Source organism: Balaenoptera acutorostrata, chromosome 1, assembly GCF_949987535.1.
Source record: "Balaenoptera acutorostrata chromosome 1, mBalAcu1.1, whole genome shotgun sequence".
NCBI lineage: Eukaryota > Metazoa > Chordata > Mammalia > Artiodactyla > Balaenopteridae > Balaenoptera > Balaenoptera acutorostrata.
In genome coordinates this window covers 152,940,787-152,956,960 of record NC_080064.1, presented here as the reverse complement: position 1 = coordinate 152,956,960, position 16,174 = coordinate 152,940,787, and the positions used below count along the sequence as shown (strand labels likewise).

General features: G+C 41.6%; 1 protein-coding gene and 1 long non-coding RNA gene across 12 annotated transcripts in view; both read left to right on the top strand.

Moving 5' to 3' along the window:
• TRAF5 (TNF receptor associated factor 5) overlaps positions 1–4,458 on the top strand; it is a 45,076-nt gene extending 40,618 nt beyond the window's left edge. For all 4 annotated transcript variants that reach the window (XM_057534128.1, XM_057534147.1, XM_057534124.1 and 1 more), the window contains 2 exons: positions 1,200–1,368; positions 2,023–4,458. In XM_057534128.1, coding sequence (XP_057390111.1) covers positions 1,200–1,368; positions 2,023–2,600 — 747 coding nt within the window. In that variant the 3' untranslated portion in view covers positions 2,601–4,458. The remainder of the gene's footprint in view (positions 1–1,199; positions 1,369–2,022) is intronic.
• A 6,864-nt stretch (positions 4,459–11,322) lies between these two features.
• LOC103010794 (uncharacterized) overlaps positions 11,323–16,174 on the top strand; it is a 56,544-nt gene continuing 51,692 nt past the window's right edge. For all 8 annotated transcript variants that reach the window (XR_449455.2, XR_009006257.1, XR_009006256.1 and 5 more), the window contains exon 1: positions 11,323–11,486. This is a non-coding gene — a long non-coding RNA (uncharacterized LOC103010794). The remainder of the gene's footprint in view (positions 11,487–16,174) is intronic.

Genomic DNA, 16,174 nt, shown 5'->3' with positions numbered 1-16,174 from the left:
TTCATCCCCCCTCCTCCCCCCTCCTCCTTCTTGTCCCAAACTCCCCCACCCTGTCCCTGTCACCCCCTGCCCCCCGTGGGTATTCTTTTTGAACGCTTTGAGAGTAAGTTGTCTATCTTATGGCCCTTTACCCCTACATACTTCAGTATGTGTTTCCTAAGAATAAAGGTCCTCTTTTACATAACCCAGTACATTTAGCAATGTTAGTACATGTTTACACTGGTACAGTGCTTTTATATAATTTATGGCAATTAGTGTTGTAATCAGTGTTGGGCTGATATTAGTCACTTGATTTCAGATTCCTTGAGAGCATCTGTAGTCCTGCATTTTGTAGTCAACAAAGTGAAACTATTAATTCCCTTGGGAAGAAAATGCTTTAAACATCACTAAAATACAGCAAAAATTACTTTGTAAATCATGAATGTTAAATAACCATAAACAAATTCCTAAAGAATAATGACATTATTGTGATTATAAAATTTACAGTGGAAAATATTTCAAGATGTGATTTGGGCAATCTTGTTGAAATCTGGATTATCCCAGAAAATGTAGGCCATATAATTTCCATATTTGTCAGCATACCATATGGATGTGTGTGTGTAGAAAAAAGGAAATCCATCATATGTTATTATTTCAATTCTGACCTTTTTCTAACACAAAAACCAGTCAAGAGTGAAGGCACTGAGGGTAAGAGTGGAGGAGAAATATAGTTATAGTTTTATTTAGTCCCTTCCATCTAAAGAGAGCAACCAAATGTTCAGGCTTTAGCTCAGGCACTTCTGTACCACCTGTAGTGCTCAGGCCAGAACAGGTGGGCCTTCTTCCAGCGCATTCTCTGCCTTCTAGCAGCATAGGAGTGAATCAGAAGAATAGCATCTAAGAGAAGGAAGTGATAAGGCAAGGAGAGAACAGAAATATAAAGATAGGGTAGAGAACCAAGAGGAGAGACACCAAGGGAGGAGTAAAACTCAGATGAAGAATAGTTCAAAGATTTGAAACAGGAGCAGAGACGCTGTGGAGGGGGAGGAAGGTATTAGGTGACTCACCTCTCTGAGATCCTCATTGAATTTTCTCTTCTGGACTGTGCATTTTTCATTTCATTAATTGATTAATTAAAGGCGAAATGTTTGAGTTGAAAAATATAACCTTAACGAATTATTCAAATTTTTTTGACATGATGATCCACTTTGTACTGAAAGGTTCTTGCCAGTCACATTGACAAGTCCGCTTGGCTAGAAGTTCAGGTGCGTCAGTTATTACAAATGGCTAACCAGCAACAAAGTAAATTTGATCTGAGGCCTTTGGTGGAAGCGATTGATACAGTGAAACAGAAAATCACCCTGCTAGAAACCCATGATCAAAGATTAGGTATGTCTAATGTTTTATACTTATCTGTTGGTGATTCATTATTTCTACATGCGTTCATGAAACAAGCAGACCTGGCCGATGGAGAGTCACAGCTGTCCAGGGTCAACAATGGCTGAATCTGGTATTTGTGAAACAGAACAGCATGAGATTCTGGCCACTCAGGCAAAAATGATGAAGGGCCATGAGCGGGAGCTGGAACAAGCAAGGGGTGGAAATGGGCCAGGAAATTCCAAGAACAGGGAGTGATGGTTTTTTAAGGAGAGTAGACAAAAATGATAAGGGGAAAGATGTGGTGGGAACATCGTTTTAAGTATAGAAAAGGAGACAGGTTTGGCTGTTTAAAAGCATTCCAGTTAGAAAGCAGCGGGGCTTACCATGCAGACGCCCGCTAGCTCAGAACAGAGTGCATCTTCTCAACACTTTGGTGAGCCTCAGATCAAGGGGATGCATTTGGGTTTTCTTGGTGCCAATCTCGCCAAGACACGAGAATCAAGGAGTTGATATTATTAATAGGAATTGTCCATTGGTGGACATTGAATTCAGTTCATCTTTGGGATGTCAGAATTTTCTTGGTTCTCTTCGGATAACAAAATTCCTCTTTGGGCAAGTTTTAAAGACAACTTTAAGGCCTTCAGAGTCTTTCTTTCTTTGCAGTTGTTTTGGAAGGGGAGACTAACAAACATGATGCCCACATTAATATTCATAAAGCACAGCTGAATAAAAACGAAGAGCGATTTAAGTTGCTAGAAAGTGCCTGCTATAACGGAAAGCTCATCTGGAAGGTGACAGACTACAAGCTGAAGAAGAAGGAGGCGCTGGACGGACACACAGTATCCATCTTCAGCCAGCCCTTCTACACCAGCCGCTGTGGCTACAGGCTCTGCGCTAGAGCGTACCTGAATGGGGACGGGTCCGGGAAGGGGACGCACCTGTCGTTGTACTTTGTGGTGATGCGAGGGGAGTTTGACTCACTGCTGCAGTGGCCATTTAGGCAGAGGGTGACCCTGATGCTTTTGGACCAAAGTGGCAAAAAGAACCACATTATGGAGACCTTCAAGGCTGACCCCAATAGCAGCAGCTTTAAAAGACCCGATGGGGAGATGAACATTGCCTCTGGCTGTCCACGCTTCGTGGCTCATTCCACTTTGGAGAATGCCAAGAACACCTACATTAAAGATGACACCCTGTTCTTGAAAGTGGCTGTGGATTTAACTGACCTGGAGGATCTCTAATCACTGCTTTTGGGGTGATAAAAGGACTCCTTGAATCCAGAACCTTTGGTTAATGTAGTGACTGAATGTAGGCTCGACACACACTTGTGTTTGGCTCTTTGCCCTTAATGTTTGAAGTCATTTTGAGATTTCTCAAGTGCTGTCTTCTTTTTACATTTTATTCTGTCCCAGTTTGAAACTGACAATACTTAGAATATCTTCTCATTATTTATATTTTTATATCTCTTGAAAGATGTTAATTTTCTTAAAGGTAAGGTCTGGGGCATACCTCTTTTACTGGTGCTTAGTGTGGGGTCTCAGGGTGGGCCCTCTATAATATTAAATGTCATTGAGGACACAGAGGTAGAATTTCCAGTTGAAAATGCTTTGGTATTTTATATTTGACCTTCTGATTCTAGACCTGACCGTAAGCCTGCAAAAACTATCTTTCAGGGTAGGCTATTCCAGTTAGGTAGATGGGTAATGTACTTCAATCTGCCCAGTTTGGACCAGACTTTTTCTGGTTATATACTGTATTTGTGGAAATTACTACACCTTTAATATTTTCATGAAGTTTACTAGTAGTCAGCAAGCACAGTTTTGCAAGGATGCATAAGAAGTGGTGAATAGAGTAAGCATTTTCATTCTCCCTGTTGAAGTAAAGCAGAAAGCACGGCATAGTTTATATATAAGGAGATACAGCCATCCAGCTAAAGTTCAGATTTTATTAGGTTCAAGCACGTGAAAAAACCGTTTTCAAACAAAATGATCAAATATTATCAGTTTTGTAAGATTCAACTTAATAAATAATATATATGTACATGTATACAAATAGTTTAAAGGTATTTTGGTAAGAATAGTAAATTAATATGAGGATGGGCAGAATTTAGTATATGATGGAGAAAATGTCAAAAATGGATAAGAGGAATTTAAAACCTAGGGAGAACACCATTACAATTTCTTATGGGTGTTAGTACTCCCATATGAAATTGATGGCTAAAAGCAGTATCTCCTTTTTGAGAGGAATTTTGAATTCATAAATTGATATGAAAATGGGTACTTATGTAAACTTGTGATGTTTCCTGTCGAAGTCCTGAGTACTTTGTGAAGAACAGAAATGATCGTGTTCTTCTACATCTATCTGTATGGGTCTGAGAGTGTAAATACGAGTCTACCTGAGTCCTTCTGACTCTTGATAAGCCTGAGCTTAACAAGAAACTACCCAGTTTTCCTGAGCCCTAACTCTTGTTATGCCACTGAGCATGGCCGACACTCAGCTGGCTCCCTTGAGCGTGCAAGGGCAAGCTGCTCACTCAGGTGATGACCACACACCTTAAAACTCTTGATCAGTTGACCTCACAGAAGCACATGATTTATACCAGTGGCTTTTGGAATAACTGGAACTTTCTTCATCTCTCCTGTGAAATTTCCAAGATACCAAAGACTCATACTGCACAAATCTTCCCAAAGGGTTAAATTCAAAGACCTAAGTTCACAATAGAAATCTGCTAAAGAACTACCCTGAATCTGCTGGTGAACTGGGGTACAGCTGATGGTCAGCACATTCCCTCAGACAAACTCAGAAAGTGTTTCTCTAGACCTCACAGCTAGACGCAGGTGGCGCTGTGTGCTTGTTTTCAATGTTTCTCATCAAGTCCAAAGTCATCGTTGTGTTCCTGAGGAACAGATCACACTGTTGTAACTAGTTTTAAGTCTTTGATGTGAAACACATTTTAAGAAGTGAATTTATCAAAATACAGATTTTGTGTTTTAACCAACTTCTCTACATAAAAAATGTAAGTCATGGCATGGTTTGCTTATGAGTTCAGAGTCCCTTCATCATTGAAACAGTGAACACAGAACAAGGTATTCTAAAATAAAAAGCACTTCTTTCTCACAAAATAAGAGTTGTGAATTTTGTTTTAAGGAAGTCGAGCCATGGAAACTTACTGTTCCTTTTTTATGACCTGAACAGTTATTTTTATTCTGTATCTGTAAGATTTAAATTTTTATTTCCATTTTGGTCTGATTTCAGTTCCTGATGAAAAGAAAACAATACACTAGGCATAAAAGGGGAGTCAACAACCTTGAGAAAGGTATGTGCAGGATTCAGATAGGGTGGGGAGGTGGGGTACATACTAATGCACCTTAACAGATCTGAATTCTAACCTCTGGTCTCCAGATGTGATGACTTCAGAGAAACAAGAAATAGTCACAGGGTCAATTCCCAGTGCCAGTCTCGAGTGCACACAAATGGGACACAGAGCCACGAACCCTTTGTGAGAGCCCTTGGACAATCAGTCCACACTGCAACTACCTCTTTTCTCTTGAAAGTGGTTGCAGACATCGGTCTTAATCTTACATAAGAATTCTGGGCTGGAGATAAAGCTTTGATGGATGCACAGTAGAGGACCCAGGTGGTGAAATCCCCTGGGAACACCACACTTTAGGGAGGAGGAAGAGGAATCTGCAAAGCATTTGGAGAAGAGGTCAGAGGTTAGAGAAGTACCAAGGGAGGTGGGAAGGGAACTGAATGTCAGCAGGGCCAAATGCCACCCTGAGAATAGCAGTCGCTCCCAGGGCACCACCCCCAGCACTCTTGAACTCATTATCTCCCCCACGCTGCTCCCTCCTCGGTCTGTATCTTTGACCCTGGCCTTTGCCTTAAGCTGCAGACTCCTATGTCCAAGTACCTGCTGAACATCTAAGCATGGAAGTCCCACAGGCACTTTCAAGTACACTTCACCAAAACTGAACTGGAGATCTTCCCAGTCTCCCCACCACTGCCAACCTGTGACTCCTCCCATTTATACTACCTCAGTTAGTGACATCAGCATCCAAGCCAGAGTCTGGACACTATGAATCCCCCCTCACTTTCCCCATCCAGTCACCCACCCGGTATGCCAACTGGACCTCCAAATAATTTCTTACAACTATTACTACTCTTATCCCTGCTGCCTACTACTGCCCTATTTGCTGGCCTACAGTTTTTGCTTCACAACTATTCTCCCTATTTTCTTCTTTTGCCTCTTTCAGATCCAACCTCACACTGATACCCAGTAACGTCTAAAATGAAAATCTGAGGCTGACTCTCCACCTCACCCCACCCACCGTGGCTCCATCGCCCCCAGGACAAAGCCCAGCCTCCTTGGCGTGGTGGGCGAGGCCCTGCATGCCTGCTTCTGCCTCTCCAGCCTCACCTCCTGACAATCCTACTTGGCTTTTAGCAATAGCATTCTAAGCCATTCTGGCATTAGTGCTTGTGGTACATTTTTACCTAGAATGCTCTTCTCTACCCTCACCTCCTCCTTTGCCTGGTGAATTGTTGCCCTTTAAGATTCTGCTTTGGCCTCACCTCCTCCAGGATGCCTTCTCAAACTAGCCCCTGCACTCAACCCCTACCCTCCACTAGGCCAAGAGCCCCTGCTCGGGGCTGTATACTTGCTTGTCTATAACTCAGTTCCTGCACTGTCCTTTTTTCCAGAAAACAAATGTTAGTTGACTATATTTTTGTCAGATTTTACGTTAGGTACAAATAGAACAGATATTGTCCTTGTCCTCATAAAACAGAATCTGGCGGTCACTACAGCAGTGAACCAAAATGCTCACGTGCACATGTTCCCAGCTGCCTCTGATAGACTTTGCCTCCTAACTTCTTTCTCCTGAGAAACATGTATGTCTCAGACCATTCTGAATGTTTGTGATGCAAAGTAGAAGAATAGGCAAAAAACATTTGAAGGGAGAGCCCTAAGGGCAAAATTTATGAAGACAAGCTAAACCAATCCACATAAGGATTGGGGAGAATTAAAGAAGAGAGAAAAGAACAGTTCCTATGGGAACTGTTGGCAATTGTGACCTGGAGCCTGTTTGATGCTTTTATTCTTCCAAGAGACCCATGTTAAAGACTAAAATACATGTTTATATTATTTTTGGCTGTTTGAGTTACACTTGCTTGAATACAACTCCACATGGACATTAGACTCTGGCTCCAGGATTACAAATAAGTATATAACGATATAAGTTGTGATAAATGCCTTGAAGAAAATGACAGACTACACTGAAAGAGTAACGGTGCCGGGTGGGGAGAACATGTACATACTTTGGGTTGGTGGGAAGTCTTTATGCTGAGGTCACATGATATTCGGTGCTCATGTGACATGTTTCCTGGATGCCTGGCACTTTTGAACACCCTTATAAAATGTGAGCCATTTCCTGTGAGGAAACTTGCCTCCTTGACCTCCTTTGCAGCACAGGAATGTGGCCCAGGCCCCACCAATCAGGCACAGTCATGCAAAACTTCAACTTGAAAGATGAAGTTGGAAAGATTCAACTTTTTGTTGGAAGAAGATTTGCAAGATGAAGAAGGAAATGTGCCAGACTCTGACTTCCCAGTGGTGAGTAGACCAGAGGCAGAGCTCCTGGAACCCAGTCCTTATTTCTGTAGGTTGTGTTTATAGAAGCTGTGGCTTTGGTGTCAAGTGGCCGCAGCGGTGGATTTTCACTAGTGCCTCTAGTGTGTTTGGGTATCGTACCTGGCTGTGCTGTACCTGCATCTGGCCTCTGGTCTTCCTGGAGCTTCTGTGGGCGACACTATATTAATAAAGCCCCTGTAGCAGCTCGAGTGCATTGTGTTGTTTGTAACTAAGCGTGACTAAATCAAGCTGAGACCTGAAAGATGAGTGAGCCGTGGGAGGAGCAGGTGGGATGAGAATTCGGGGCAGAGGGCACTGAGGAATAAAAGAATTGGCTGAAGGAACTGAGGATAGGCCAGTGTGGTGGGAGTCCATTAGAAGAGGGGACGGTGGCACTTGATAAGGTTAGAAGAGGAGGCAGGACCCAGAATCTAGTGCTGAAGTCATGCTGAGGAGTTTGTGATTTATGTGAAGTGCAATGAAAGTTGACCTGATGTGGGCAGGGGATTGCATGACCTGACTGACGTGTTCTAAAAAACTGCTCTATGTAGCACATAGATAAGAAGGGGACAAGAGAGGATATGGGGAGAGTATTAAGTTTACACCATCCTGCAGTTGTTCACAGGTCTGTGTCCTTACTAGATCACAAACTCCTCGAAGCCAAAAACCATGTCTAATTCAAAAGATGCTCAGTGTATTAAACTGAATTGTATATGAACACTAATGCACTGAATCTTTGTAACAAATCTGCTAGGCAGGTGTGATGATCATTTCACAGATGGAAAAAAACTGGTGATTGGAGAGAGCTATGTGTTATGAGGTAGGCACTGTCCTAAGAATTCTACACACCCAATATATATTAACACGCGAGGGCTTCCCTGGTGGCGCAGTGGTTAAGAATCCGCCTGCCAATGCAGGGGACACAGGTTCGAGCCCTGGTCCAGGAAGATCCCACATGCCGCAGAGCAACTAAGCACACGTGCCACAACTACTGAGCCCACGTGCCACAACTACTGAAGCCTGCGCGCCTAGAGCCCATGCTCCGCAACAAGAGAAGCCACCATAATAAGACCATGCATCGCAACGAAGAGTAGCCCACACTCGCCACAACTAGAGAAAGCCCACATGCAGCAACGAAGACCCAATGCAGCCAAAAATAAAAATTAATTAATTTACAAACAAACAAACATGCGAATCCTTGCAGCAATCTTATGGGGTATATGCTATTTTATCCATGTTTACAGAGAGGCAACGGACACAGAGAGGTTATGTAATAAGCTCTAGGTTACGCAGCTAATAAGTGGTAAAGCCAGGATCTGAATCCAGGCAGGCTGGCTTCAGAGGCTCCACTCTTACTATGCAAGACTGCCTCATATGGGTACTGATTAACTCTACATGCTTCTATAAAAATATAATTTAAATGAGTTACTATGTAATAAGAGTAACCACTGGAATAAAGACCGAATGTATAACTTCCAAACCACTAGAGAAAAAAAATTGGAAAAAGAAACTTTATCAAACCAAAGACAGAAAAGAGAAGACAACAACAGGAAGCATGATACATAGAAAAAACAAGTTAGAATTAAACCCAAACCCAAATTTAAACATAAATAAGAATGAGTGAAATTTTACTATTAAAAGAGGAAATATCTCAAATATGGGGGACACATGTATATGCTTTTAAATATTCATCTAAAACAAAGCAGAGCTAACAACTCCTTTACTAGATATATATTCAGAGACACTCTTGCACAAGTGTACCAGAAAACACATACAAGAGAGTTTACCGCCAGCACTGTCTACAATAGCGAAAAACTTGGCGGGGGGAACCCCAAACAAACAAGGCACAGCATGGATGTGGAGCAACGGAAACTCTCCCACATTGCTGGTGGAAGGGTAAATTGGTACCAGCTCCACAGAACAATTTGGCAATATCAAATAAAGCTGAATTGTGCAAACCCTTCCACCTTGCAATTCCATTTCCAGACAAATAACCGAAAATTCTTGCCATGTGCCCAATAAGATGTGTACAAGAATTAACTCGTACCATAATGGCAAAAATCAGGAATCATTAAATTACTAGCAAAAGGAGAATGAATAAATTGCTTTATAGTCATACAATGGAATACTATTCAACACTTAAGATGAAAAAACTAGAACTACATGAATCAATATGGATAACTTTCACAAATATAATTTTGGTGACAAAATAAAGTTACACAATGGTATCATTTACGTTAGGTTTAAAAAACACATGAGACAATACTATATGTTACTTACATAGCTATATATAGCTTTCATGGGAATGACAGATACCACATCCAGGGAAGGAGTTACCTTTGGAGAAGAAGAAAGGTAGAATGAGATTGCAGAAGGGTTCACAGGGGGCTCTAACTGAGTAGGTAATACTAAAATCTGAAGCAAATATGGGAAAAATGCTAAAACGCAGTAGTTAGGTGGCTGGTATATAAGTGTTCATTATATTACTCCCTGTAACTGTATACATTTGTAATATTTCATATTAAACATTTTAAAGAAAATAAGCTTTCAACTCAAGATTCTACAGAAAGAACAGAATAAACCAAAGAAATAAGAAGAACTTAATAAAGGCATACATTAATGAAAGAGAAAAAACTTCTATGATAGAGGTTATCAATAAAATCAAAAATTGGTTCAATAAATCTGATGAAGAAAAAAAAGACTCCAATAAAATATGTAGGAATGAATTAAGAACAATATGAGATCAAAAAAATGTTAATAATACCATGGACAATTTTATACTAAATTTGAAAATGTAGATGTAACGGATACTTTTCCAGGAAAAAAAAATTTATCCCTTAAAAGGCACCACTTCCAGATGGCTTTAAAGATGAGTTCTTCAAAACGTAAGTAACAAATCATTCACATGCTATGTCTATTCCAGGTCATATAAAAAGTTAACCTGACTGATTCATTTTGAGACCTAGCAGAAACTGATACCAAAACTAGACAACTAAGGAAAACCATAAGCTAATCTCACGAATATAGAAACAAAAATCCTAAATTAAATACACAGCAAATTGCATCCAGCAATGTAATGGAAGAACACATACTAGGATTGTAAGGATGGCTCAACATTAGAAAATCTATTACTGTAGTTCTATTATTGTAGAGTAATGGAGAAGAGCTATATGATCATCTCTAAAACTAATACTGAAAGTATTTGGTAATTCTCAATACCCATTTCTGATTTTAAGAAACAAACAACTTGACAATCTAGGAAAAGAATCAAGTGCCTTAATTTTTTTTTAATTTATTTATTTTATTTATTTTTGGCTGTGTTGGGTCTTCGTTTCTGTGCGAGGGCTTTCTCTAGTTGCGGCAAGTGGGGGCCACTCTTCATCGCGGTGCGCGGGCCTCTCATTATCGCGGCCTCTCGTTGCGGAGCACAGGCTCCAGACGCGCAGGCTCAGTAGTTGTGGCTCACGGGCCCAGCCGCTCCGCGGCATGTGGGATCTTCCCAGACCAGGGCTCAAACCCGTGTGCCCTGCATTGGCAGGCAGATTCTCAACCACTGCGCCACCAGGGAAGCCCAGGGAAGCCCCCAAGTGCCTTAATTTTTTAAAGAGGTATCTACCACAAACCTTTAGAAAACATTATGAGCAAAACGTAGCATGCAATCCAAATAATTTCTGGAAAAAATTAAGTACCCTTGAGGCTACTATACAGCGCTGTACTGGATTCCAGGAAAAAGCCCAAATTGTTATTTACACATAAATGCTCACCTACAAAATCCAAGAGAATTATTAAGAATACAGAGGTTCAGCGAGGTGACCACATAGATCAATATACCAAAAAACCAAATTATCCTGGGGTATAATAATAGTCCACTAGGAAGAGCAAACAAACTAGAACAGCAGCCAAACCGCTAGGGAAAAACCTAAAAGGAAATGTTGCAAAACACCAAGAAAACTGCAAGCCTTCACCTGAATAACAAGGGAACATTTGAATTCACGGAGAAATAACCACCTTGCTCAATAGTAAGTCTCCATATTGCACAAGTATCAAATCTGGGCAAATTAGTCTACCGAAAACTTTGCCATTTGGCGACATCTATTACAGAATTTGAAATGGAATCTCAAACAAATTGCGGGAAAACGGTGCCATTTGGTGACAATCTGTTACAGAATCTGGCCCTGGTTTGAGGTTCGTGATGTGTGTAGAAGCGCTCTGCGAAGAGTCAAACCGTGACTGGAAACCACCCGGCTACCCGCAAACCCCGCGGAAAGCCGCGCGGCCGGAAGAACCACGTCGGCTCCGCCCACCTCCTGTGTCGCGGCCAGAGCGTTTCCGGTCGGCTGACGCGTCCGCGCCCCGAGGCCCCGCAGGTCCCACCTGGAGCAACAGGGCGGGGATGGGCGTCAGGCTCCGCGGCACTGGCCGACCTGGTTCCTCAGCACCTGCGGGCCGGGGCTGCTGAGCCCGCCCAAAAAGGTCGTTTCCCTCGCAGTTTCCAGTAAGTGACGGTCCCAGTCGGAGCTGCGGCTAGAAAAAGGCCGCGCCGGCATTTTCTTCCCCTCCTCCCCTAACCCCCCTATGAAGTCCCTCCCTGGCGTCCGGGTGACTCCAGTTCTGTGCGCTACCACTCCCAGCGCCCGAGGTTTCCCCAGAAGATGTGTCCTTTCTCATGAACGCTTCGTTGATCTTAAACGGGCGCCGACCTCTCACCTGTACAGTGGAGGGTGTGTCCTTGGTCTGACATTCGTCTCAGCCCTTCCTCGTCCTGCCATAGTGACGGCCCCGCAGTTACACACCATGGTAATGCTCCCACCATCACTTCTTCCCCACCTGCCTCGGGGATATACACTTACTTTCTGCTTCAGAATCTTTCATCTTCTAACGAAAATCGGTTACCAAGAACCAGCCCTCTCAGCGCCGCCCCCCTCTTCCCCTCTAAAAACCCTTTTCTCATTAGATAATTGCAGCAGTTAAGGAAAGAAAGCGTTAAGAGTAGGACCCTGACGTAAATGACACGCATTCTTTTATTTAATCATGGCGACAATCCTTAAGTAGATACAAATGAGGGAACTGAGGCACAGAAAAGTTAATTTGCTGGAGGTGACGTAGTTTGCGTGGGATGGAGTTGAAATTTGAATCCATTTTGTAGCTCGCTCCAAAGCTGGTGCAGTCACCCCTTCATCCTTCCCCAATCCTTTGCATCCCCCTTTTCGTTGCTTCTCCTGAGGAATTTTTTTTTCTGAATGCTGTCTAAAACAGTGGTCCCCAACCTTTTTGGCACCAGGGACCGGTTTCGTGGAAGACAATGTTTCCAAGGACGGGGGTGGGGTGGGGTGGGGGATGGTATCCGGATGATTCAAGCGCATTACATTTACTGTGCACTTTATTTCTATTATTATTACATTGTAATATATAATGAAATAATTATACAACTCACCATAATGCAGAATCAGTGGGAGCCCTGAGCTTGTTTCCCTGCAACTAGAGGTCCCATCTGGGGGTGATGGGACGGCCTCAGCTCCACCTCAGCTCGTCAGGCATTAGATTCTCATAAAGAGCGTGCAACCTAGATTCCTCGCGTGTGCAGTTCACAGTAGGGTTCGCGCTCCTATGAGAATCTAATGCCCTGCTGATCTGACAGGAGGCGGAGCTCAGGCGGTACTGCGAGCAATGGGGAGCGGCTGTAAATACAGATTAAGCTTCTTTGCCCTCCGTTGCTCACTTCCTGCTGTGCGGCCTGGTTCCTAACAGGCCATGGACCAGTACTGGTTTGGGGACCCCTGGTCTAGAAGATCCCTATTTATGGAAATTTGACCTCTGAGAACTTTTTCAGAGCTTCTTCCCACTCAGGCCCTTGAGTGTTCCATTTTATCAGGCATCTAAGCTCTGAGCTTAGTAATATTTTGCATCCCCAGTGTGTGCTTATGCCTCCTTACTTAAAAATGTACTCTTAACCCAGTATGTACTCATTAATCAGCCTTTCTCCCCTGCCTCAGTATGACTGTCATTATCATGACCACTGTCCTCAGCAAACATTTGAGCAGCTAGTTTTTGTAAGATAATAAAGATAATTGCAGTTTCAAAGAACTCTGAGGTTTAGTTCCTGACCTCAAGAAGACATATGACATTTATTCATAAAAAGTGCAAGAAAATAGCAGATAAACACTAACTCACTTGCACGGAAAACAAATTCTACAGAAGTAACTTTAGACAAAAGAGTTTAAGTGCTAGACTCGTTTCCTCATCTGTAAAATGTTATGGTTAGGGGAGATTATTAAAAGTGTGTGAATCTAAATTCAGAGAAATGATTGTTCACTTTGTACTGAAGTGGGAACTGTTGGAGAGGCTATATAGTGTGTTCTTGATACATTATAGTAGAGACGGGGATTAGTTTGAAGATTTCTCTTAGCACTCTGAACATCTGATAATGGCTGTTGACCTTGCTCTGGAAACAAATTTCAAATTTATACATCGTTTTATACGCAATTTTTAGGAGATTCATGACCCACCTCTTCCCTCCAAAGCCTGCGTGTTAATAAACCCTGATTTAGGGAGATAAAATGAACTGCAGTTCAAAAGGCAAGGCTAAGCCAGCTGTGGAGGGCGTTTATCTTATAGGCAGTGTGGAACCATTGGAGGTTTAAGAAGATAAGTCTGGCAGCAGTATGAAGGATGAATTAAAGTGGAGAAAGGCAGTAAGACTAGTTAGGTGGCAGGTAGGATAATGTAGGTAATTCAGAGGTATTTAAGGACAGTGCCAAGCAGTAAGGGAATGGGGGAAATTGCAAGAAATATAGGCAAAGACAAACCAAGAGGAGTTGGTATCTGACTGGATATGGAATTGGGTAAAGACAGGAAAGAGTAAATGATAACAAGGTTTGAAGTCTGTACAGCTGCAGATACATCCTTTCTCTACTTCGTCTTCAGTTCTTTATTATACTAGGTCATTCCTATAACATACATGCTCTAAGAGGAGATATCACTACTGATGATGGACACCAAAAGCATAATAAGGGAATTCTATGCACAACACTGTACTCATAAATTCAACAACTCAGAAGAAATGGACCACTATCAAAACTACCAAAACTCACTCAAGAAGAAATAGGCTGAATAGCTTTATAACTATTAAAGAAACTGAATTGGTATTTAAAAACCTTAAAAAAAAAAAAAAAAGGAAGCTCCAGATCCATATAGTTTCACTGGCGAGTTTTACCAAACATTTAAGAACAAAATAATAGCCATTTTACACAAGCATTTCCAGAAGATAGAAGAGGAAGGAAAACTTCCCCACTCATTTTATGAAGCCAGCATTACCTGATAACAAAACCAGATAAAAACAGCACAAAAAGAAAACCAAATCAATATCCCTCATGAGCAAAGATGCAAAAATCTTCAAAAAAAAGAAAATAACAAATTGAATTCAGCTGCATGTAAAAAGAAAAATACTTTTGACTGAGCATCATTTATCCCAGGAGTTCAAGGCTTGCTCAACATTTAAAATCAATTAGTGTAATCCACCATATTAACAGACTAAACAAGAAAAACTACTTGATCCTATTAATAGATGCAAGACAAAACAAAACAAAAAACCAACTGACAAAATTCAGCACCATGAACCTGACAGTTTCACCTGTATTCCTTAAGAAAAAAAAAACACACATTTTTTTCAGTTCAACCAAGATGAGAAAAAATCATACTTTGAGCCCCAGGGTCTCATCCAGATAGAGGTCATTGGTTCTTTAATAGCTGTAGAAATGTCCTCCATCTGTGACCAGAGGACCAGCTGGCGTGACTTGCTTCATAAGAGGACTCAGTGAGTGGAGCTTCTGACTAGCCGAGCTTTGCCTGGCCTGATTTGGACTTCGTGAGCAAGCAGTCTTGCTTGCTCCCCATCAGAGAAACTACATTGCTGAAATGGCAGAGAGATAGTGATGAGTGAGGATGGACAGTATCATTTGATGTGGTCTTGGTAGTCTCTCCAAGAGATGGCACTCACTATCTATGCTTTTCTATCTTAAAAAATTTTGCACTTTTACAGACAGCAAACAAATGGAATGTGTACATTAAATTTCAGAAAGGATGTAGCTGTCTTCATATCAATGTTTAATACAAAACAAAACAAAACAACTCAGTGAACTAGGAGTAACAGGGAATCTGATAAAAGGCATCTACAAAACCTAGAGCTAACATCATACTAAATGGTAAAAGACTGAATGTCTCCTACCCCCAAGATTAGGCACCACACAAGGATTATGTTTTCACTACTCCTATTTCATATTTCACTAGAAGTCCTAGCAATTGCAGTAAGGAAGAAAAAGAAATAAAAGTCATTTTGATTGGAAAGGAAGGAATAAAATTGTCCCTATTTTCAGGTGACATAATTGTCTAGTAAATCTCAAGAAATCTATAAAACTTTTAGTGCTAATAAGTGAATTTAGGAGGTTGCAGGATAAAAGGTTAACATACAAAAATAAATCATATTTCTACACTAGCAGCGAACAACTGTAAACTGACCTGCTCCCCTCCCCCACAAGTGTAATACTTAGGTACTGTCTAAATCTAACAAAACATGTGCAGGATTTATGTGCTGAAAACTATAAAATACTGTTGAAAGAAATCAAAGAACATTCATACTGTGTTCATGGATTAAAAGAATCAGTATAATTAAGATGTCAATTCTCCTTAAATTGATATATGCAATTAATGCAATTGCAATTAAAAAAACCAGCAGAATTTTCGTAGATATAGTTGATTCTAAAGTTATAAGGAGGGGACTTCCCCGGTGGTGCAGTGGTTAAGAATCCGCCTGCCAATGCAGGGAACACCGGCTCAATCCCTGGTCCGGGAAAATCCCACATGCTGCAGAGCAGCTAAGCCTGTGTGCCACAGCTACTGAGCCATGTGCCACAATTACTGAAGCCCGAGCACCTGAAGCCCATGCTCCGCAACAAGAGAAGCCACTGCAATGAGAAGCCCGTGCACCACAACGCAGAGTAGACCCTGTTCTCTGCAACTAGAGAAAAGCCCACGCACAGCAACGAAGACCCAACGCAGCCAAAAAAATAAATAAAATTTTTAAAAAATTAAAAAAAGTAATGAAGTTATAAGGAAAGGTAAAAGAACCAGAATAGCAAAAACAATTTTACAAATGAATAGCAAAGTTGAAGAATTCAAACAATCTGA